General features: G+C 38.2%; 1 protein-coding gene across 1 annotated transcript in view; it reads right to left on the bottom strand.

Moving 5' to 3' along the window:
• Positions 1-2245: 2245 nt before the first annotated feature.
• LOC128736410 (uncharacterized) overlaps positions 2246-25323 on the bottom strand; it is a 94395-nt gene continuing 71317 nt past the window's right edge. The window contains exons 9-16 of the mRNA XM_053830893.1: positions 4769-4960; positions 4415-4564; positions 4097-4332; positions 3634-4038; positions 3154-3568; positions 2697-3087; positions 2416-2629; positions 2246-2351 (exon numbers count right to left, since the gene is read on the bottom strand). Of these exons, the coding sequence (XP_053686868.1) occupies positions 2246-2351; positions 2416-2629; positions 2697-3087; positions 3154-3568; positions 3634-4038; positions 4097-4332; positions 4415-4564; positions 4769-4960 (2109 nt within the window). The remainder of the gene's footprint in view (positions 2352-2415; positions 2630-2696; positions 3088-3153; positions 3569-3633; positions 4039-4096; positions 4333-4414; positions 4565-4768; positions 4961-25323) is intronic.

A 25323-nucleotide genomic window follows, 5' to 3' on the forward strand; every position in this document is an offset into this window, starting at 1 on the left:
CTAACACATCACAAGACCTCTCCGTTGTGGTTCGTGAAATTTTAGGAAGACGAGTTATTTTTCAAATACGTTGTCAATGGATTTTCTTTTTCGTGGCGAGCTTCATTTGATTGTAAGGCAAAATACAATACACGTCGTGACCTAATTTTAATTAATTCAAAAGGCACAAATGAAAGTTCTATTTATTGCAAAAAATGTCGGTTGTCCACGTGGACATTTTCTATACCCCCTCCCCCCTTTCCGTGGACAAGCGTGGACATTCACGTACCCCCCACCCCCCTCTAAGTTGTCCACGTGGTATATGGATGGCCCCTCATTTGTTTTTAGACTTCAAGGCGGCATACGATTCAGTTAAATGAAATGAATTGTGGCGAATTATGCTTCAACAGTTTTGTTTTCCGACAAAACTCATTAGCCTAATGGATGACATCCTTGGTTCAAGATCTTGTGTCAGAGTAACGAGTGAGATAATCCGGCCTCGTTCGTGACGATTGATTGATTTGGTTCAACTGATAGTAGTGTTTTTGGTTGAGCTGATAGTTACTTCTGTTGTATTAGAATAGAAGAGTTCTGTTGTATTAGAATAGAAGAGTTAAAAAATAGAACAGCACTAAATGTTAGCTAATTCCAATTTGATATTCCTGTAACCTACAATTACGGAAAGAGTAACACTTTAGATGCGCAGAACACGTGACCACTCTTTCTGGAGATTAATTGTATGTATATTCGTTTCGTTTCGGGTTTGCCTTTTGCGTTTATGATGTGACCAAGTCAGCGACATCTGGCAGTAGTTAATGACGTTTGTTTTACAGATTTGATTCGTGTTGGTGTGATGTAATGCGATTTTCAAATGCTGCGATTGGGCGATTTTTTTTAAAAACGATCGAGAAAACTGATTCCGCGTAAAAACAGTCGAAATATTTTCGCATATAAAAACAAAATCAATTAATTCGAATATAGAGTTGATTGCGAGTGATTGTAGTATCTTTTAACCTTCTTTTTCTCTCGATTTACATTATATTCTAATAACTCGCTAGTGCTATAATGTTCTTCATTTGGTAGTCTTGGAAAACTTGGCTCAATCTTATTTCGTTCTAGTATTTTGGTTTTGTTGGTAGTTCTAACCAAACTTGTGTACACCTTTCTGTTTCAACGTCTCTTCTCGTTTAATAAGTCATTGGTCCATTTATATAAAACCGATATAAGTAACAATTCAACAATCCTGAACTTCCTAAGCTTGTCCGTAAGTTTTTTTTCACATGGTTTCAAAATGTACTATAACTTTATTTATCTGAATGATTAAAATTCACTAGGTTTTCTCTCACCGCTTGTTTTCAATGGATATATGTAGTAAATACTAGTTTATTTTCTAAAAATTTATATTTTTATTCAACCGACTCTTTTTGGTAGTTCATTTGAGATTTAATTTTGATTTTGGTAGATTCGCTGTTTAATACATTTCTTTTGCTACACCTCGCAACGAAGTAGAGATTCGAGACCTCTAGAAATGAGGCCATCGCTCGTCTCTATCACTCACTTGGCTCACGCTCTCTAGTATGTAGATTAGTGGTAGTACTAAAAGCTCATCGCTTGCATGCAACTTGTCGAGAAATGTCTAGAGTTTTGTCTATCATAAAATTTTCCCAGAAAACATTGGTTTTGCAAGATTTTGATCCTACTTATTTGGTAGTTATTAGCTTTTTGCAGTATTGGACTCAGACGGGGTAGTTATCCCATTGTTTTGCTGAAATTTGATAGGATCGTTAGTAGGAGTTTGCCGTCGCTTTTAGTTTCCAGCTAAGTTTTGTTTTGTCCTTCAAACGCGCACTAGGTTTCTAATTGTTTAGTGTTTTTGGAATATTAGTATATTTTTTTTTATTAAAGTATTACTAAAACGTAGTACAAAAATGACAGTTTAGTCTCTTCCGTTCGCTCTTATATACCTGCGGTCTCAACAACGTGTTCTGAAATCTATTCGTATGATTTTTGCGACCCTATTGCTACTGCTGGAAATCTTCTTTCAAATAATTGCAGTTCGCTAGTGTACTTTCTCCGTTCTCCGCCTGCGTTTCTAAAACTTACTGATTATGCGAAAGGTAAAACAGAGTACAGAGTAGTTTGAAGTAGTGTGAATGGGAGCAGCTGGGCTCGTCAGTCGTGAAAGCGGTACACAATTCTGCACGATGCGTGGTCAGACCGTGGTGACCCGGTCGATCTCCACGTACCGTACAGAATTGTCGTTTTGTCAGCAAATCACTTCCTTTTCGTCGAACACCGCCGTATCCATCGAACTGAGCGATTTGAGGCGCGTTTGTAGAACGGATGTCCGCCGGCAGTTTCGTTTGATTTTTCTGAAACACAAGAAGGAAGTAGTAAATTTTGTATGCAGTACTAGATTCGAATATATCTTTTTACCGATACAAGTATGCGGTCAGTCCCAGGCAAATCAGCAACAATAGTACACTGAAGCCGGCTAGAATTTCGGCGGGTAGTCGAAGAAGAGCTGAACAGTTGGTGAAGGATTCATCTTCACCCGAGGGACACTGTTCGATTCCGTCACACCAGATGGAAGCATTTACGCAGGCGTTCAAATCTGGACATTGGTACGGACATTCTTCAGCTACGATAGCTGCAAAATTATTAAGAATACAACCTATCAACATTTGATTTTACGACTTAAGTCACGTGGATTTTACCGTAACTTGGAGATGGTCTCTTGGACAACTCAAGCCAGCTGAATGAGTATTCGCCATGATCTGGTTGAAGGAATTCTACAGAAATTACTTTCGATGGTTCCAGTCCAAAGAATGGATGCGTTCGAGACCAACCAGCACTGAACACCTCCACCACGTGACGGTGGGCTGTGTCGTCCGGGAGAGGACATGCGGTCACGGAGACCCCCTCACTGTTGGTGATTACGACACGCGCTTTGGTATTGCACCGGATCGGAGTTACCGTACTAAGACTAGCGTTGTACCGCATCGGAGCGGCTGGATTGTTTTTACGCAGGAATAATCCCTTTAAGCGAATGTACAGATATTTGTCGTGCGAAGGTTCGATCAGCCATGGTCGGTTGCGGCATTCCATCTGGGAGTTTAACAGAACAATTCGTCAGTTTTACGAACACCACATTTTCACACTAACACTACTTACCTCTCCACTGGATAGACTCACCACGCCCGTGATTGCATTCTTTCTTCTCACGTCTTTACACATCAGTGGTCCCTTGACGAACTCGAACGTCGCTTCAAAGTTAAGCGAATCCGGATCATCACCGCTGGTCATATTTTCGGCGATAAAATGAATCTCCACTTCCCGACCGGTGGATGTGAATACAATTGGTAGAAACGATTTATTCGTCGAATTACAAATGCAGCCTCTCGGGAACAAAATTGACTCATGCCAAGGTCGTTCGAAAATTTCTATTCGGGCACTGTGATTGCCAAAGCAGTAGGATCGTCTGATGTCCGGATCAACGCGTGAGTCGCAGGTTCGATTGCCCGTCATCGCGCGCACCACTTCCACCCGCACTCGTTCCCCTCGTTGGGCCTCAAATCGATATACACAACTGCAATTTGATCACAATATTTTAATCCTGCGAATGATCTAATATTTTCGTCAAAAACAACTTACTGTAAATGTTTTGCCCCACCGCGTCCGAAGAGGAAAACGTTACGCACACTTCGCACCGGATGCGGTCCCTTTTTGTCCAACTGACTGCTTAGAAAACGCCGATTGCAGTCGCTCTCCTTACCGATCGGTTGACCGTCCTGCAAGAAGTCGACGAATTCGTACCGCAATGAAAACTGCAGCGGTCGTAGCACCGTGGATTCCGTCGTCTTAAGTTCCAACGTTACAAAGTCGCTGCTCGAGACAAAACTTTCCGTTAACGTGCACGGCCGAGAATTAGTCACGTTCAGCATCCCATGGTCACACGAGCGAGGGATCGACCCTCGGCAGAACCGTGCTATCACGTTGGTACTGTTCTGACCAAAACGAATTGTCGGTCGTTGGTAACCATCCTTGTCGATTGTTACGCTATAAAAATCAACGCAATTAATATTCGTCATCCAGCCAAAAAAATCAGCGAACTCACCAGTCAACATCTTTGCAGCTGGGAACTTCCCGCAGGGGACCATCCCAAATGCGCAGCATTCCGCTACAGTCCTCCTTCGTCTGGTACTGCAACAGCTGCTCATCCGTTGCTCCGAATTCGGGCTGCAGCTCGAACTTCATCACCGAAATCCACACCTTGAACCGTGTTGGCGAAGTGGAGAGAGCACCCGAACGGCGCGGAATGTTGATCGCATCCAGGGATCGTGCTTCAGTACCCTAGAAAAAAAGCTAGTAACTATCGGCTGACGCCATACTACGAACTACTGTATTTTTATTTGAAAAAATTGTGGATCCCTACTTGCAAGTGATAGAGACAGGTGGTGTTCGGGGCTAACGAGTGCTGGGGATTCTGCAGGACCCCGTGACCGGTACCTCGTAGCCAGAATTCGCAGATGCGTTTGCTTTTCGCGTACGTTGGACTCTGGAGGTCGACGAACTTCACCGAGACCTGCAGGGTTGTGTGATTGTTGTTGCGTTGAAAACGGTGCATTTTGATCGAACACGTTTTGTTCAAATTGCAAAACCGAAGGCAAAACAGTGAAAAGAAAAAAAGAAAGAAATAGGACATAATTCGAAGAATTAAGAAAACAGGCCAAATGCCAAAGCTGACCGACTCCTGCGCGGGAAAGAGAGAGCGATTGGTTTCATTTACCTCGAGCTGAAAGCCGTGCAGCGAATGACGTCTGGTTTCCGGACTGCTAAACGTGCCATATGGGGATGTTGTGAATTCGACCAAAAGTTCTGGACCGCTGGAGATGGATGGTGGAATGGCTTCACCGCCACCGCACAGTTTCAGAATAACGGGGTCCCGGGTTGTGTAGCCATCATACACGGTGATATAGTCCTGGGGATGAGCGGTCAGATTAGATTCTCATTGTGTTAGGCAATGGTGGTTATAACAATAAGCGTTCGCTACTTTCCAATGGTTTTAATTTTTCAGTTGAGTGAGAGCTAATTTTGATTTTTGTTTCACTAACTTATGTGCGCTTGGTGGCAACTAAAATTGAAATCTATCAACTAATTCTTTCCACATGCTTGATTCCAATAACAAAGGATTTTTACAGCAGGAGCTACCGGTTGCGGGATGATCTAGTGATATCGGGAGGTGATTCTCTAAGGTCAGTTGTAATTTTAAATTCCAGGGTTTGAGTTATTTTAAAATGAGAATAGTGAAAAAATTGCTCTTATGATTTCGTTGAGGCACTGTTGCTTGAACAAGAACCGTTTATGGTTTTAGACGATACAGTTAATACGTACATTCATTCTTCAGTTGAATTAGAAAAACAATTTTTATGAGTTAAATTTGAATTAATGTACGAGCTTTTGTACAACAGAAAATAACAGTCCAGCTAAGGACCAACATAGGACCAGTGAAACGCAATCCATTATTTAAAATCCTTATTTTATACATTTCATGTGCAAGTTAAAAATAGATATTGAGGTACTTTCTTACTACATCTTTTATCATGAAAACTTGTAGATACCCATTTATATAATTTAAAACCCTGACTATTATAAGTCTGTGAATGGTGAGATAGCTATAGGAAAATTATTTAGTAATTAAGCAGAGGTTCATGGTACCTAATTGTGATTAATGGTGTCTACGTCGATTTCGAAGGAAGAGGGGACGTATGGTCATTTTTTCTATGGCTATTTGTCATATGTTCCCAATGGTACCACCAATAATCGCCTAGTTTCTACATTCCGATCGGGCCGATGACTTTAATCAGAAACCGTATTCTGAATTCCGATCGATGTGTGCTATAACCAGGCTTGGCATACACTTTTCGCTTCGATTCTGCTCTTTTGATTACTGCACCTCAGCGAAGCAGAATTTGAAAAAGTGGTGTATGGGCCATCGGTTGAGCTGATAATTATCTATAATATTACTAAAGAAAGTAAAGCTTTATCTTTAGTATTTACGCCGGTGTAGGGCTGCAATGCCGTTGGGAGCAAAAAGAGCGCTCTTTTTGCTACCAACGGCATTGCAGCCTTATAGCGTCGTAAATACAAAAGATAGAGCAATGCTTACTTCAACGACATTGCAGATAATAACTAATTCTACAAATGCCCAATACACCACTTTTTCAAATTTTGCTTCACTGAGGTGCAGTAATCAAAAGAGCAAAATCGAAGCGAAAAGTGTATGACAAGCCTGGCTATAACATACAGTTTGATTCTGGATGGAACCATTCCGATCGATATTCAGATTAGAGGTGAATTAGTCCATCTTTATATACAGTAGTTTTGACGCTAGCACAAGCCAAAAATGGAGATCAGTAAGTTTTAAGCAAATCTTTCAAAACAGTCTTAAGAACGTATTTTTTTGTATAAGCCTTCTTCGATTATCGGCTGTTCTCCAATATTAAAACTTTGAAACTCGGCTTAAGTAGTGTGTCATGAAAACTTCTTTAAATTTTCTTGCAAATTTATTCGAATTTTGGAAATTCACTTTACTTACATTCATTTTTCAGCCAATTTCCAACTTTTCTTTGAAGGCCTTTCACCATAGTGAAATTTTTTTTAAACACTGTTTCCAGATATTTTTTTCTGATTTACTACGAAAATTTGTTTACATTTTCATATCAAAATTTTTGTTCTATGACGCTTATGTCAAGAGTGATGCATATTTGGAATAAGCGATGTCCGAGAAAACCGGAAAATTTTCAGAATTGTTTGAAGAGATTGAAGGGATGCAATTCTTTTGGCTAATTCTTATTAATCAATCTATGAATCAAATAAAAATCAAAAACTAATGACTAATCACATCAAATACATATCAGAATATAGAATTGACTTTAAAATTATCGACGAATTGCAGACGATCCATTTTTTCCTTTCCTGTAGAGCCATAATACAACTGCGTCCATTGATTAGGACTATTGTTGTATGACCCATATTTGATTTGGTGCTGGTCAAATATCCTGTCACAATTAAGGTGTGAAGGACAAATGGTTGACATAGCACACGATCCCAGTTAGGCTCGACTCGTTTTATAAAGCCCTGCCAGGATCGCTTTGCCAAATTTCGTGGGGCTCCCTAATAATCCCTTTCTAAATATTGACATTCTTTGATTTATGCTCCACAGTTGCAGAGTATATGTTCAGCACTTTCCATTTCAAATTGGCAAAAACGATATTGAGCAGTGTCATTTTTCCCAATTTTATTTAGGTAATATCTGCTCGGGCAGTGACCAGTCAACAGACCAGTAATTACCCGAAGGTTTTTTTTACTAAGATTTAATAAGATCCGGGCTTTTGTTGCACTTGGTCTTATGAATCTTTTTGCCTGTCTGGATGTATCCATGGCGTTCCAATTTGATTCTACTATGGACGTTTCCTATGTTCTTATTTCGGTCCTTAGAGAACACTCCGGGACTCCACAAAATGGTTCCGGACCAATAAAATTTGATGCAGAACCTTCTCTAACTAGACTGAAAGCTTTTTCGTTTCCTTCAATACCACAATGACCGGGCACCCAGTATAAAGTTACTTCGTTCCTACTGGCCAATTCTAAGAGAAAGAATGCATTCCCACACTAGCTTCGATTTACATGTAAAAGCTTTAAGCGCATTCAGAGCTGCTTGGCTATCCGAAAATATGCAGATCTTTGCAAATCTATATATTCGCACATTCAATAATGGCGTGGCAACCGGTTGGAGCAGGTATGTGTAAGTGCTACCATCCGGGGTAAAACACTACTGCTTTCCTGCATTTATCTACCACCCGATAAAAGTCGGAATGCCGACGCTATCAATGCATACATCTCATCTGTCGGTAAAATTAACAAATAAATAAATTGTAGTTTGTGGCAATTTCAACTAGCCGCGCATTGAATAGGAATTAGCCACTGATGAGATTCGTAACACTTCCACTTCCCAGTGGCCTTGTGCGAGTACGTCTCTGATTGACGGGATGGGTTTTTTAAATTTCTCCCAAGTAAATACTCAGAGTAACCATTTTGGTTGCATTTTGCATCTTGTGTTTTGTTCTGCGGATAATTTACTTACGGTGGATAGCTGTGACACTCCGCCGCTTCCCGTCGATAACCAATGATAAGTCTATTCAACTTTGCTGATTTAAATGAATGCTTAGCGCATATTGATTGAAACTGATCTTAAAAGGCAACCGAAATTTTTTTGGAATTCTGTCAGCTCCAAACGCAAATCCTCTCCGATTCCTTTGAACGCTGGTACGATGGTGTCGATTCCAACTCAGCTTCTGACTATTGTGAGCTGTTTGTGAGATTCTTCGCTTCCGTATTTGCTGATGAAACAGCTTCTATCTATAATACTGAAATTGTGGCTGCGCATGTTCCAGCTGATTTGGTGGATTTGGGTCTGTTCAGCATAACTACCGATATGGTTATAACTGCCACTAAAAAGCTAAAACGTTCGTTCTCTATGGGACCTGATAGGATTCCCGCTGTAGTTTTGAGTCGCAGCATAGCTGCGTTATACTCTATAGAGCAGGGCGGGGCATAAATGCGATGTTTGAAGTTGTCATCAATTTTCGTGAGATATAATAACAACATAATATATTTTATAGTGAGGCAGTAACTCAACGTCTTCATATTCAACTATAAATCATCTGCGGTAATAGTGTATAGTGCCTATACATTTTTGCCTCGTCTATGAATCGCACTTTTGCCCCGTCCGTGAATCGCACTTTTACCCCGCCATGCGCTTGACGGGGTTAGATTAAATTACGGAATAGCGATATATATTATATAAATTCTTTTCGCCGTATTTTCAAGACAGATATGTGAGTGATGTAAAATGCTGCTACAAATTTTTAACAAGTAATAACCTCCTGTTGATATCGTATTTGCCGCATAACGAAAAATTGCATCAAAACCGCCCTAAAATAACTTGCGCATAACTCAGCAACTATGCTGCTTCGTAACCAAAGTTTACGTTAGATTCAAGCTGTCACAGTAGTCACCCATCCATGTCAATGTAGTCAATTTACTCGGAATCTGCACTCATAAATTATTGAATCGCATTTTTACCCGCATCGCACTTTTACCCCTCCTTACTCTATTTAATAAGTCATTCGAACAAGGAAAATGTCCCGAAATATGGAAGGAATCGTCTATGTTTCCAGTTTATAAGTCCTGCGACCGCCTTAACGTAAGGAATTATTGTGGAATCACTAGCGTTTCCGCAGTGTCTAAACTGTTCGAGATAATTGTGAGTGGTGCAGGCTTCATTTTCGATTTTTCGCTCAGTACATGCTCATTTGACTACAGTGCTTCAGAGAAACAGAATTCGAAAAAGTAGTCTAAAGGCAATTGTAGATTTAATTATTATCTATAACATTGTTGAAGAAAGTATAGTTTTATATTTTATAGTTACGGCGCTATGGAGGCGCTACCAGCGGGGTAGCCAAATGAGCGCTCTTTTTGCTACCAACGGGGTATCAGTCTCATAGCGCCGTAAATACAAAAGATGAAATTGTACTTTTTTCAGCAATATTATAGACAATAATTTACTCTACAATGGCCCCTTATACTACTTTTTCGAATTTTGTTTCATTGAGGCGTTGTAGTCAAATGAGCATCTACTGAGCAAAAACAGAAAATGAAGCCTGATGTGGTGTACTACTGTCCCGCACTAAGAACTATATTTCAACGGTGCAGCACGGTTTCATGCCTGGTAGATCTATTTGTTGGACTACTAATTTGTTGGAGTTTACATCGATGTGCATCTCGCATATGGAGGGCAAGAAACAAGTTGATGTTATCTATACTGCCTTGAAAGCAGCTTTCGATCGAATTGACCATGCAATACTATTACGGAAACTGTTTCGACTCGGTTCCTTCCAACAGACTGTTGAACGGTTGAACTTTTACCGCAATGGTAGGGTACATCGTGTAAAACTGGAAAGCAGTGTTACGTCAGTGTTTACCAATAAGTATGGAGTTCTTCAAGGAAGTAACATAGGATCTCTGCTTTTCTTGCTATTCTTTAACGATGTTTCGTTGCTACTGAGTATTGGCTGCAAGTTAGTGTACTCCGATGATCTGAAACAGACTACCACCGCTTGCAAGATTTGCTTGATTTACTCACTGATTGGTGCAAACGGAACATTGAAATTCATTGGAAGCATAGCCAAATGTGAAGTTACGAGTTTTCACCGCATGAAAAACCCGATCACCTTTGGTTACACTGTCGATGATATTGGGTTACGCAGAGTGGACCGAGTTAGTGACCTTGGCGTTTCGCTGGTCACCAAACTGACGTTTAATTTATATCGTGAGTCGGTTGTCTCCAAAGCAGCTCGACAATTTGGTTTCATCCTTAAAATTGGTCGGAACTTTAAGGATCCACACTGTTTAAAATTATTGCGCTGCGCCCTAGTACGTCCACTACTGAAGAATTGTAGTCTAGTTTGGTTTCCTAAACAGCTAACATGAAACCTACGGATGGAAGTTCCATCATAGAACGTGTGCAACGAAGATATTGTCCGATTTTGCGACAACTGCCCTGGCAACATGCTGATAGCTTGCCTGCTTACGTTGATAGGTGTCGTTTACTTGACTTGGACACCCTTGAATACAGGCGCAAGATGCAACAAGCAATAAAGCAACGCAAAGCCATAGGTATAAACGTCCTCCAGAACTTGACCCTTCTTTATCGACAGACTTCGCAGCCGGTTATTAGAGTACAGGAAAATTACGGGGCTAGTGCAAAGATCCTATTAACTACTAGCGGTACCGCCCAGTCGAGATTCGAACATACGACGACTGGCTTGTTAGGTCAGCATCGTGTCCCGGAGCAAACTTGGCGGCAAAAAGCAATATTTGTGGCAAAAACTATCAATGGCGAAATTGACACTCCAAACATGCCTTCCATGATTCATTTTCGCGCATCACAACGACCATTGCGATCAACGGGACTAGTTGAAACACAGTTTTATCGAATCTGCAGCTGAAATACCGAAAATCGGTAGGTTACGATGGGCCGGATACGTCGTAAGGATGCCGGACGACAGCGCGACGAAAGCAGTTTTCTTCAACAACCCCACCGGCACCAGGAACAGAGAGGTTCGACGTGCAAGATAGCTCCATGACCATGTCGAGAGTAATTTGCGACTTCTGAGACGACTAGTAAATTGGCGACAAGTGGCCCAAGATCGAGTTGAATGGAGACGACTGCTTGAAACGGCACGATCCACTCCGGCTCTAAACTACTGACGACGTCGACGATGTCTCCACTCCGTTATACCATCCTCTCTGACGGGGAAGGTGTAATATGATATTTTGTAACATGATATTCCTACATACGATATTTCTGCATTTTCCTGCTATACGATATTTTCTCATTTCATGCTTAAATGTTTTTATAGGTTAAAAATTAGGGCCACACTGAAAGTGAACACAACCGCTTAGTTGGTTTCCAGGTACGATGCTAGTTTTTCAAGCCAGTCGTGGTATGTTCGAATCTCGGCTAGGCGGTGCTGCTAGATGGTAAGAGTCAGTAAGATTGTTGCACTAGCCCCGTAACTGTCCTGTACTCTAGTGGCCGACTGTGCAGTCTGTCGATAAAGAAGGGTCAAGTCTTAGAAACGACGTTCAAGCCCAAGGCTTTTTTTTAACGTAAACACATTTGAAATCTACTCTGGGTCAGACCCACCAAGCTGACACAGAATGGACATAACAAGTATGATACGGTAAATAATAAGTTATAATACAAGTATTTGTTAACCTATAATACAGGTCGAATATCCTGTAACCGGAATAAAATGTTCAGTATGTTTTGATTGGATAACTTACAAAAATGAAAAATTACTTTTTTGGCACGTTGAGTCATTTGAAGACGTCTGGAGTATAATTCAAAATTCACGACATTTTATCATTACTAGAATTTCTAACAAACTTTTGTTAGAAATTGAAACACATAATGCCCTGAGCAAATCAGTTGAAGCAGTACTGGAATACATTTGACTTATTTAATGCAGCCCATTCGCAAAAAGTACAAATGTAGGTAGGGTTTATTTCTAATTCCCGTCGTAGTAAGGAAAGCCACTCTAATTTTAATCATTTCTTAGGAGGATTTAATGAATACCCCAAAAGTTCTTGTGCTAATTTGACTCAAACACAGTTACTTTCCGATCCGTGCACTTTGAATTCACTTAAAAGCGATTAGTAAAGCATTTTATTGAAATTACGCAACTGACTTTATTTCTTAAATTCGTCGTACCGTTTAAAATCCGTCCATCAAAATTTTTCATCGTCCGAACTAAAAATCCCAATAACATTTATGAAGCTAGCGCGCATGTATTTGTGTAAGACGGCATGACAAATGTTATTCTGCAAAATTTCTGCTGGTCATGCAAGTTTTCCCGGATGCAAAATAACGACAATGCGTTGTGTGAGTTGTTTTCATTTTATGAATGACGGAAATTGAAACGATTAGTCGACATTTTCTTCTTCGTCGCACGAAAAAAAAGTAGGAAATTTGGCCACTGAGAATTCTTTAATGAAAAAAGCATTTAAATAGAACTCAGCTCACTTTGATTGATCGCATATGATAGTCAACAAACTACAACAAATAGTACATAACTAATTTTGCAGTGTGTGTGATAAAAATCGCTGATATTTTTAATAATTTGTGTTGGATAGGACGGGAATAGCCAATTACGACGAAGCAGCAACATACCCTATATTTTGATAAAGTAGGAGAAATAAATCACAATCACGAATTTCGAACTATCGGAATGATGCTCGACAAAAAATTGTTTTATCACAAAAAGTGTAAATATGTATGCCACGTCTGTTTGTGACAATATACCCGTGTGTCAGCAACTGATGAGTTAATTACTGTTGAATTTTTGTTTGATTGGAAGCGTTGTCTAGCACATGCAAATGAGTTTGTGGTGGGGACGCGTGGTAATTAGTGAAAATATTAATTGAATTGAGTTGTTATGCTTATGTTTTTAGCTTATCTTTCCGGGTAGTGTTGTGGTATAAATAAACATGACGGTCTAATTTTGAATCATAAGAGGTGGAACTGTTAGAGACATTAGGCATGGCAGAAGGTTTATAAGTATCCTGTTCAGATGTACTAACATTTTAACAGACTAACAGAGATATGTATGTAATTTTAGTAGAACAACAATTGAAGTGTATTTTTCGCACATGATTGCAGTTTTTTAAACAAGATTTGTAGTCCTATTCGTTTTATTTATTCACATAAACGCTAGGTAGACACATAACTTGAATTTGATGTGATACACGCAAATGTTATTGAATTTCTGATGTCATCATCAATATACTATCTCTATAAAATTTTCCAATTAAATTTACGGCATCAAGGACTCTGACATCAAGAGCAACATTTAACGCACCAGTCTACAAGTAGGGGTGACACAAAGCTGATTGCACTATTAGTTTCTATAATTTGATTACTGGGGCTTAGAAGTGACAAAAGGACTGATAGATTCATTGTCTTTTGCATTCAATTTTCCAGGATAGCGCGGGTTGGGAGAATTGACAACATACACTGCAGTGAAATAGTGTTGGCATTGATTGCTGTGTAAACGTCTGATGAAATCGATCGTACCCGGACTGTGGGGAAAGATAGCATTCATAATATTTCTATCTACTGCCTGCGCATGTAGAAAAGTTTCTAGGGGCTTCATACCTAAATAGTACATCATTCTTACAGAAGAGAATAAGCGTGATGACTCTACTTACGGATGTAATCCGTGAGTCTTGTTTAAGTACAAATCCTACCGTCATGTTGAATAAAAATAATTTTGCTGGAAAGAGCCGTTTAAATTGGTGATGATTTTTATGTGAATTATATATCACCTTGATAGAAAAACAATGTCTTGAACGCACACTCGATATTGAAGGAGTCTATAACAACTTTCCCTAATGTCTGTATCATGTCAGCTTGGGCGATGTGAATTAAATACATTTCCACACTTTTTCTCGTTGTGCCGAAACACTTTCTTCTGCTACATCAATTTCAAATACATATTGAATGAGCTTTATATCGTTGGAGCTTCAGCAGCGAATAAGCAGAAAGTAAATATGGCACATCAAGTGGAAAATCTGTTACGGATAATGTTAAAAAGCTCTTTCAGGAAGCAAGTGCACAGATATGTTTTTTTTCCAACATTGGGTCATACAAGGAAATTAGAAAATCACCAATTCAGTTTAGAATTTGCATTTGATTTTAGTTATGTTGAAAACTCTGAAAGCGTTACATTTTTTTGTCTGCCTGCAAGAAAGTGTGATTTTTGAGATAGACCCTTCGCTACACCCAACCACGCTCCTCCCCTGTATTCGATGCAGACGAAGGGATGAAGCAACAAGAGTCAATCTTCTTATGATTAGATCTAAACTTAAAGCGCGGTGTTCGTCGTCACTGTATTTTTTTGAGAACAAAAACCCTCTTTAGAGACAGAATGGATCATTAAATTTTTTATTTCAAATCAATATCAAATAAAATTCACACGAGACGCGACCGTCGGAAATTCAATTATAGCCTTTCTGCTTTATGAACGGCAATAAAAAAGGGCTTCGAGACTATCTTTCAGGCACATTGATGTCATATTTTTCGTTTGTAAAGATTTTCAACAGCGACAACGTTTCGATATCTAAGCTTGTCGCATAAATGTAGGAAAAGGAATAGGAAAATTTTCAGAATAGCCGTCGTTCATTTTCAGTCTAATGCAACTTGTGACATTTTAGCTACTCATAATAAGCAACTATTTTAAGATTTTTAGCCTTATTCTGAAAAGTAATGGAAAACTGCATGCCGCCAGCAAAATCAAACGGTTCGAAATAAGTCGAGTGAAATTAAGATCCGTTGGAATACAGAATGAGAGCGTTTTTCTGCCAAATAATGACCTGCAGTTTATCAACTATCCTTATTGTTGTAACGCTTTGTATTCAAGAATTTATAAACATATTTCGCATGTACAAGGTGAAATTAATCGACTATTTTAAATCGAAAACAGATAGCAGAGAATAATTATTGGGTCGGTAAATAAAGCTGTTCTTTTTTCTGACGCATGCTGTTTAATTGAGATTTATTCATTTTTACGACCAAAATATTGTGCAATATTATGTGTATTCGAGCACAAAACAACTCGGCATACAATCTTGCCCTTGCACTTATTCGAGTATTTGGTGTAGTACTAAAAATGTTTTACTTGACCTTCAAATCCAACTAACAAATAAAAATTTAAAGGTTGCATAAAGAAAATCGAACCATTTTAGTTTCCAAACAAAGCGAATATCTCACGTAAAAGCTTAAACTAATTTTCTGTCAAGTTCGTCCTGATTGGGCTGTTTAAGCCCTAATTTGCATGCATTCTGATATTTGAAACTGTCGGGCCCCTTGGCGAACAAGGGGTACACTAGCTCGAGGTATCAAAAGTGTAATTCTTGTTTTTTAGCCATTTTCACCCAATCAAGTGCAAAAGTTCCAAAATTTGAAGACCTCATAACGGTAGTGGTCCCGTTTCAACAGATAGGACAAAAAAGGAGAAAAAATGGGAAGAAAAAGTGAAAAAGAAAAAGTTAAAAACCTGAGAAACGAGAGTGGAATGTGTTGAAATGTGAAGAAAAAATAAAAACGGAAGACAAGCGGGATTAAATGAAAAATATAGCGCAACAGAAAAGACGAAAACCAGGACTTAACAACAAAATGAATGGAACAGATGAAAACAAAAGAAATAGAAAAGGAGTAAATAGGACAAAAAACAAGAAACGAGACTGGAAAAGGAGAAAACGGGCATGAAAATGAGAAAAAACGGAAGAAAAATGACAACATACAGAACAGTAAAGAGTAAAACAAGACGAAAATCGGGAACGAAAAAGGTGGAATATAAAAGGAAAAGGATGGGAATTAGGCATGGGATGGGAAAATGGGACAGAAAAAGAAAAAAAAAAACAGGAAAAACGGACAAAACAAAAAGGTATAACTCGAGCGTAAGGTAAACGAGTGTAAACGAGTGAAACAAACGAAAACGAAAAACTACAGTGTGACACATATATATTCGAACAAAAACAAAGTCATATATTTTTGTAAATAAAGACTTTATTTCGAATTTTAGTTTTAGAAGTTGTTTACCCATAAATAGAGAACGCAACAAACAATCATTGCTCTATTGAATGGCCTTTTGCCTGTATACCACGCTTCAAACGCTTTTTGAAGTCGTTACATGCGACACGCACTACTTCCATTGGAATGTCATCCCATATCTTGTTGATAACTAACTTAAATTTATCCAAATTATGGCTTTTATAATCCTTGAGCTTCTGCTGCATGTATCCCCATATACAAAACTCCAAAGGTTCAAATCAGAAGAACTTGGACGCCATTCCTTTTTCGATATGAAATCCGTCAGATTGGCTTTGCACCACGTCTGTACAAGATTTGCAGTGTGGGCAGGAGCTCCATTCTGTTGAAAGCAGTAATATTCTTTATAATACATTCCCCGAACGTAAGACTTCATATTTTGTTCTAAGACCATTTCTAGATAGTATTTTGCATTAACTTTCAAACCCTTTTCAATAAATACAGGCAGAAGTTTCCCTTTCTTTGAAATGCCTCCCCATACCATGACCGCTGATGAATTTTGGTATTGTGGTACATTTCGTTTGTGCTTTGGAACGTCCATGATCGAAACCGACCACAACCGATCATTTTGAGCGTGATGCGGGGTTTGAAGAACAAATAACTTATCATTAGAATAGATCACTTCGGAATCACCGTGCCGATGGAGCAGCAGTTTGCATCTTTCCTGCCGTTTTTGTTTTATTGCTTCCGTTAATCCACTTCCAGTTCCGTGTTCAAAATTCGACGAAGAGATTCCCGGTTGATATTCAGTTCAATTACCATTTTCCGTGCGGACCGGTCGCAACTGCGACGAATTCGCTCTCGAAGAACCTTTTCGACCTCTGCAGTTCTAACGCTTCGTTTTCTTCCGTTTTTTTACGGTTTTCAACAAATCCCCTCTCGACAAATCTTTTTGCTGTATAGTATGCAAATCCTCTGTTTATGCCGAGGTGTTTGAGGTCACGAATAGTGCCGCATGTAGCACCGTTTCGGAGTTTATTTATTATCAACGACCGTAACTCAAACTCTAGTACGTATACACAGTGTACAAGACACAATACGAAAATGAAACTACGTCAAGTAAGACTTAAGACATGATGGCATGCATATATGGTCTTAGTTTGATTGTATTAACTGTATATGCCGCTGCAAGCATAAAATGATTTTTGTTCGAATAGGGGGAAGTCATCTATGGCCGGACAGCCTCTATGTCCGGACACAGATTCCTCAAAAACAAAGATTGATAAAAATATTCGGAAAACATGAAACAATAGTAAATTGCAAGATTTTAAAGTGTCCCAATTCTGACGTCTTTGTTTCAAAAGGTAAACAAATGAGAACTGTCAAACCAATAAAACAAAGAGAGTCGAGTAAATTTCATACAAGCGCAGTTGCAAATGTTTTTGATGAATAAAAGATGCAATACTTCTGAAAGTTGGCTTGATAAAGTTATTTGTTCGAAACAGTTTAAATTTGACATGAAAATATAAGATTTTGAAGATAAAACTTAATTTTTTGAGTTCTAGGATCTTTTTCTTCTATTGATGCTGGTGTTAATAGATCAGTATATCATGTCCGAGCATAGAAGACAGCTTTCGATTTAAGCTAATTTGTACTCAAAATACTATCTAATTTCAAAATCAATCTTGCAGCGCAAATTTTATTACTTTGTATTTTTTTGCTTATAATCTTGTTTCTCTCTACATTAAAGTGTAAATAGAAGTAATTAAGCCGGATTTTTTTTTGTTTTATCTTAAAAAGCTGAAGTGTCCGAGCATAGCCGACTTCCCCCTATATATGTGTCACACACACAATTAAGTAAGTGAGCAGAGAAAATACAGAAAATGGGAAAGAAAATTATAAAAACATGAGTGGAAAAACAGGACTGAAAATAAGAAAAAATGGGACACAAAAACGAAGAAAAACGGAACAATGAAATAGAAAACACGGGACAGAAATAAAAGAAAACGTGCAAAACAGGATAAACGAAAGCTAAAAGAAGAAAAGTAGAAGCAAAAACCAAGAAAACGATACAGAAAAGAAGAACAAACGGCACAAAAAGTGTAAAAACGGGACTGGAAAAAGGGAAATAAGTAAAAAAAAATAGATGTTTAATGCGAAAAATATAGATTTGGCAAACCGAAAAATTCAAAATATTAGTTTAGTTTATTGAACATATATGACGTAAGACAAGTAATATTAGGCCAAAAGTTTCGCATTAAACATTTATTTTTCCCCAAGAGAAAAGTAACCCGACTGCTATACTGTCGATAAAAAATGAGAAAGCAAGTAATAAAATAGAGATAAAATGCGTGAGAGAATAAAATGAAATATGTCGATCCTAATTTTAAGTAAAACTTCGTGTCTAATTTCGTGAAATGTTCAAATATCTAATTTAATACCCAGTGTGTCAAGCTTCATTTCACGTCCTATTGCATAACCCAATTTCAAATCTAGTTTAACTCCAATTTTAGGTCAACTTTCAACTCTGATTTCAAGTCCAATTTGTGCAATTTGAATTCGAATTTCAAGTCTAATTGGCAAGAGTCTAATTCAATTTTAATTTTGAATAAATTCTTTAAATCCTTTTTTAAGTCCGATTTCATATCTAATTCCAACTAAAACATCGTAATTACTTCAAATTTAAGTCCTGTTTAAAATTCAACTTTCAGTTCAATTTGAAATAAAACAAGATCAAATTTATAAAAATTAAATTTAATACTCTATATCAACTCCAAATTCAAGCCCAATTTCAATTTTAATTTCAAGTCCAGTTGGAAGTCTAATTTCTAGTTAATTGACCAAACTCGTGACTTTAGTCATGACCTTGAAATGCGGTCAGGCATATATTAATATTTTTTTTTTGAAACGATGATTCTACAATTGATGAAGGGACGGTAAGGGAAAGTAATGAAGAAGGATTTTTTCCGGGAATGAAGGGGAAGGGTGGAAAGTAAGGGGGGTGGGGGGTAATAAGTAGCTATGCTTAACAAGTTGTCGTTGTGACTCCTATCTTTTCCTTCCAGCATTGGACAAAAGATAGGAGTCACAACGACAACTTGTTAAGCATAGCTACTTATTACCCCCCACCCCCTTACTTTCCACCCTTCCCCTTCATTCCCGGAAAAAATCCTTCTTCATTACTTTCCCTTACCGTCCCTTCATCAATTGTAGAATCATCGTTTCAAAAAAAATATTAATTTCTAGTTCACTTTTAACTTTAATTACTGGATTCAATCCAGTTGCACCCGAAAATCCGGAGTTTTCAATCGAATCGCCCGTATTTTTGTGATTAGTAATAATAATTTCGCCGGCCTACGGTCACCTGATTTTCCAAACCAAAATATTTTTCTGACATCTCGGTTGCCCAAACCTTTTTGTTTTTTATCTGGGCACGCTAGTGGAATCAATATAAGACATAGACTAATCCGCCGATATTTAACTCCTGCAGTCTCTTTCTCTTTTTCAGTTGACAATCCGGCGGTCATGCAAAAAAAGATTTGCACAGTCTTTGGATTTTTCGGATAGGAATCGTGTGGAAAAATTCTGCAGAAGATTCGTACAGAATGTGCTACTTATAGAGCCACGATTCTTGTATGAGAATCCAACAGTTGGAATCTCCGCAATACCTATAATTCGATAAAGAAATTACTGTTGCTATGATATAGGAATCCTTGGAATTCTGAAAGCAGGAATCCCAGTGTGATAGTAAGGGATGGCAGAATCTGTGCCTCCCAACGTCAAGTCCTACAATCATTATTCCTAGTATGGTATGTCGTAAGTCATAATATTTGATTATATTATGCACTCTTAAATGATTCTATCCGTAAATAGGTCGGTTTTAGCTAAAGCTAGGTTGAAACTACTCCAAATGCCCTTGAAGTGTACAAATTCAAGTTTTGGGTAAAAAATTCAACCAATTTTGGCTACTTGCTACCGATAATTGAATTATTCTCTGTGACAAATAACGCACTTTCAAGTTCCTACCAATTTTTTGGTTGAAAAACCTCAAAATCTGAGTTTGTACATTTTAAGGGCATTTTGTGAATTTTCAACCTAGCTTTAGCTAAATCCGACTTATTTACGGGTAGAATCATTAAAAAATGTGGGGTTAAACATTTTCTCTAAAAGATTGATCAAGCTTAGTTTTCACATCAAAATGCTTCAAAATTGGAAAATTTCCTTAAATTTATTGCTTGTTTATCATAACGAGAATAATAAAGCGAAGCGAGAGATAAGAACACTGACCATCAGATCGCATGGTACTATTTCCCACGAGGATTTATGGATTATTATCCGTAGAATAAATTAGCATTCAGCATCGTTTTTATTGTTCTTTCCTGCTAAAGCTGCTGCTATCTCAAAAGGTTATAGCTTTTATCGCAATCCACCGTAGCTACCGTCCATCCAACCGGTATGCACGTCATTACGCCGAGGAACAATACAAAATTGCGCTAAATGGTGCGTTGCGTCGCGTCGTCATCCACACGCCGGACCACGGCTACGGCAGGACGCATCTGCCTGTCTGCGTGCCTGCCTGTCTGTCGAAAGCAGCCAACAATGAAAAATGTCCCAAACGCGGCATGAATGCGGAAAACTGCTCCGGTTTCGGTATCGAATGGGACGAAAAGGTTCAGGTTAAATTTGCTGCAGTGATTCCGACGAATCATCTACACTCCAGAGCGGGTTAGGCAGCGATGAACGTTACCGTTCAGTTTGGTGGGCTTGAAACGTTGTTGTTTATTACGGTAATTTTTATAACCAGCTACGTTTTAGGATTGCGAATAGCCAAGCCAACGTTACAAAAATTTTCCTTCGCGTTCTATAATATACAAAGCAACTTCATGGAACTTTTACCTATCTGAAAATTACAATCAAACCTTTACTGTTTGGAAAAATGAAAACCCTCTGTCGATTTTTCGAGGCAGCATGAGTGAATTTGAATTTGCTGTGAAGGATTGCCTTACTCTCATATAGACCCATATCATGTAGAGTAAGCATTTTTATATGAGAAATATGAGGCACAGTGCAGATTTTTTTTCAATTTCTGTAAGATTTTCGTTGCGGCTAAACGAACCAGCAGTAAATCAAATCGACTGTTTTCTTCCCAACCGCCAGCGACAAACCTCATCGTTAATTAATCGGTTTTCGTTATTGCCATAATTGCTTCAGTTCAATGCCCGGCATACATGCAGTCGGAAACACCTGTAACTCAATTTAATCTGTGTTAATTAATTAATAAATTGGTCCATTTATTCCACTTAACTCGCTGGGTAGAATTTATACACGGAATATATCAAAGCGTAACCAGAGAAGTGCTTTCGAGGTTTTATACTGTAACGTGTGTTACAGTAGGGATTGAAGCGTCCATATTTTCTGCTCATTTCCGGATTACGGATTTCGTAAGCCGCGTTGAAATGTTAAGCTTTGATTTTTGCATGATGAATTAATGCAATGAAATTTCAATTTCAAAATTTTTGAAGTCTTTTATAACGAAACAATGTTACTTGTAGGTACAATATCGGACCTACATATGTCACATATTTCGGTATTGTATTACTAAATTCTAATTTCCAAGCAAAATGTTCAAATTTCACCATTAGGATGAACTATCCCGTAATAAACCTTTTCCACATGCTGCAAATCATAATTACAGATAATGGCTCTAGCCCATATCTACAGCACACCCACCGCATTGGGATTTAGTCCGCTTCCTTCCTAGGAAACAGAATCATCCTACAGCTGCTCTCACATCACAGCCGACACCACTTTCCAAGCCGATGACCAGCTTAAGTCTTGCCACTTCACGCAGTAACCATGGTCTTTCATTTACGAGACGACATTCCAAGTGCCAGTCATCTTGAGCATGCCGGCATGCCTACTTGCCCGTCCGCACGGAAGAATGAAGGGGAGTTTATTGGTTTTCTTCTATTCATTCAATCTAAAGCTTTATTGCACCGGCCCCTGACGTCAGCTTTGAGTGAAAAAAAAAGAACACAGCAAGTCTGAAGTGAGCTTTTCATGCATATTTCATCCCCACTCGTCGTCACCACTACTGCCTTTTGTAACGGTACGATCGTCCGTCCATCCGACTGGTCGTTTGTCTTTTCTTTGTGTCTGTATATACTCCCGTCCTGTCTGTTTCCTCGGTCGAGTCAAGATGACGAGCTGCCGGAAGTAGCACGGAAGGAAACTGCAGCAGCGACAAGTTTTGCACCAGTTGACTTTAATTCAATTTGCTCTCGGAAAGCAATCTAATGCCACTCCTGGAGTCGGCACTTTGCTTTGCTTTTTCGCCTTCAGAACGCTGGGGATTTAATTTTATGGATCATTTTTCAAACCCTTGACAGAACGGGAACTAATTTTGTTGCATTTATTCAATTTGCTGCCTGTTCAATCACAATCACTCCATCATAGGTTGGGACGGTTGTAGCTCAAACGGTACTGTTTTTTCTGTTTTACCTGTTGCTGACTCTGTCGCGGTCCAACGTAAACCTTTTTTTGCAAAGTGAAGGAGCGTTTGGTGAGAAGAATGATAAACCGGATGAAACTGGGAAATTTCGGTACGAGGCCAAAAATATTTGTAATTTTACAAATTTATCATTTACGAGAAAGTCGTCTTTGAAAGTTATTAGCCGTCAAGTTGAAGTCGAACCAACCGTAGAGTTCGTTGAACCGCATTGCCATGAATCGGGTAGGGTCGTACAGTCCGTAGTTTGCATTCCGGCGTTGCAGGTGCAGGAAATACCTAGTTCTGAGGAGTCGTTCAGGAGCATACAAATTCAGTTGATTCAGAAGAGCGGGGCAGGCAATATCTCCCAATGGCAATCTAGCCAGGAACGTGGCTTGAGCGTTGACACGTCTTCTTTCAAGAGTCTCCAAATTAAGCAAACGGCAGCGTTCCTCATATGGCAGAAGGTTTCTGCGATCGCATCATGTAAGACTGCGCAAAGCATACCGTAGACATTTTTACCTTTGTTATACTATAACAAAGGTTTAGGAATCGGTCGAAAAACACGAAATTGATCCGAGGCCCGGAGGGCCGAGCCACATATACCAATCGACAGGGTTCGACGAACTGACCAATGTCTGTGTGTGTGTGTGTGTGTGTGTATGTGTGTATGTATGTGCGGGGCGCAACTTTTCTATCGCCTGTTTCTCGGAGATGGCTGAACCGATTTGTTCGCTATTACTTTCGTTTGAAAGGTATTATTGCTTAGTATATCACTATTGAATTGCTTCGAGGTCCGACATTTCGTTTAAAAGTTATAAGTAAAAAAGTAAAAATTACGTGACACGATTTTCTCCGGAACAAAATGACCGATTTCAACGATCTTGGTATCGAATGAAAGCTCTTGTTAACGCTAAATTTTTTGGGTAAATTTTATTGAAAACAAACAAGCAGTTTAAAAGTTATGCTTAAAAAACCTGTTTTGACAAGGTAATAATTATCGCCTGTTTCTTAGAGATGGCTAAACCGACTTAGGCGCTATTAGTCTCATTTGAAAGGTAACATAGCCTAATAGATCACTATTGATTTGTTTTTTGATTGGATGTTTAATTTGAAAGTTATGAGTAATTGAATACAACACATTAAAATTTATAATAATTTATAACCATTTCATCTAAGATGATTTATCTAGTTTGAATTATTTTGACATCAAATTAGAGATTTTAATGCTGCAAATATATCTGCAAAATTTCAGTAGAATTGGTTTTGCCGATCAAAAGATATTAACCCTCCAACACTCGCGCCAACTTTTGTAATACGGTTATTCGCGCGTACAATGGCCCAAAGCCAACAAGACATGCGCACTAGAGTTTTGACTGGGAAAACTTGGTTTTAGGTTTATGGAACCTTTGGAAGAATTTCTTGAAATTGATAGTTCTATCGTCTGCTGCAATTTAAATTTTGATTAATCCCCCTAAAAGTGCAATAAAAAAATTATTGTTCTTCAGTTTCAATATAACACATTGATGTATTCTGCAAAGTTTTAGAGTTTATTATTACAAGAAATTTTGCTGAAGACAGTAACCCCCTATCTCTTCAGCGAAGCTAGAAAAATCTTATTTATTGTATATGAATTAGTGAAATCAGTTTTTTATTTTAGCTCTTTTCGTAATTGTTGTATGACTTTTTCATGTATTACAAAGTTGCACAAATAGTAAAAATACACAACTTTGCTGAATATAGTATACCTCTATGTTTGCTTGTTTAGGAACTGTAGAACTTTGATTATAAAAAATACCCTAATTTTGACCCCGAATTACTCGACTAGCAACAGACGGATACATTTTAAACATTTTACATTATTGCTGATTGTTTTGATGCATACAGACACCATTTTTCCATATGAAGAAACGAGAGAAAATTCCAGGCCAATTCCGGTACACCTCATATGCTGATTGCTTCATTTCTGTAATGTCAGTTTATGCTAATCAATTTTCCCAACTATTTAAAGTATTAATGCATTGAATAATTATGACATTTTGCTCATAACAAGTTAATTGAAGAATATACGTTAGTTAAACAACGATTTGTAACTTTATAACAATATGGCGTTCAAAATACATAATACAACAGCGTGAGTAACCGAAGGTTAATAAAAATTGATGAAATTTATTCTAGAAAACTTTATTGGTGTGAATCAAATAGGCATTACAGGAAATTATGCATAGTTCAAAAATCTATAAACTAGACCTTTACTACGCAATGTATATGTTAAAGAATAATATTTGCTCTTACAACCTACTTTTACTTGCACTTACTCAAATTATTAACAACTTACTTATCCTTATTACGCAATTTCATGAAAAAAGGATCTATCAAAATATATAAGTGGTCATATTTTGTTCAAATTTTGTAAACGTATTCAATTTTCAAAATTTTTATGTAAACCAACGCACTACGCAACGTTAACTAATAGATGGATTATACTCCGAAGACGTGTCGGTTTCTATCTCAAATAGCAAGTAAGATCGTATAACAAAGGTTCCTTTCGCCACTAGGTGGATTAAATCGAGTTTTTCTGTATTGCTTCGATTCTAGCGATCCAAATTTGTTGATATGAGCACCAGATCACTGATTCGAATTCCAAAATAGACCTTACAAGATCGCTTACAAGCTA

This window comes from Sabethes cyaneus, chromosome 2 (genome assembly GCF_943734655.1).
Source record: "Sabethes cyaneus chromosome 2, idSabCyanKW18_F2, whole genome shotgun sequence".
NCBI classification, from domain to species: domain Eukaryota; kingdom Metazoa; phylum Arthropoda; class Insecta; order Diptera; family Culicidae; genus Sabethes; species Sabethes cyaneus.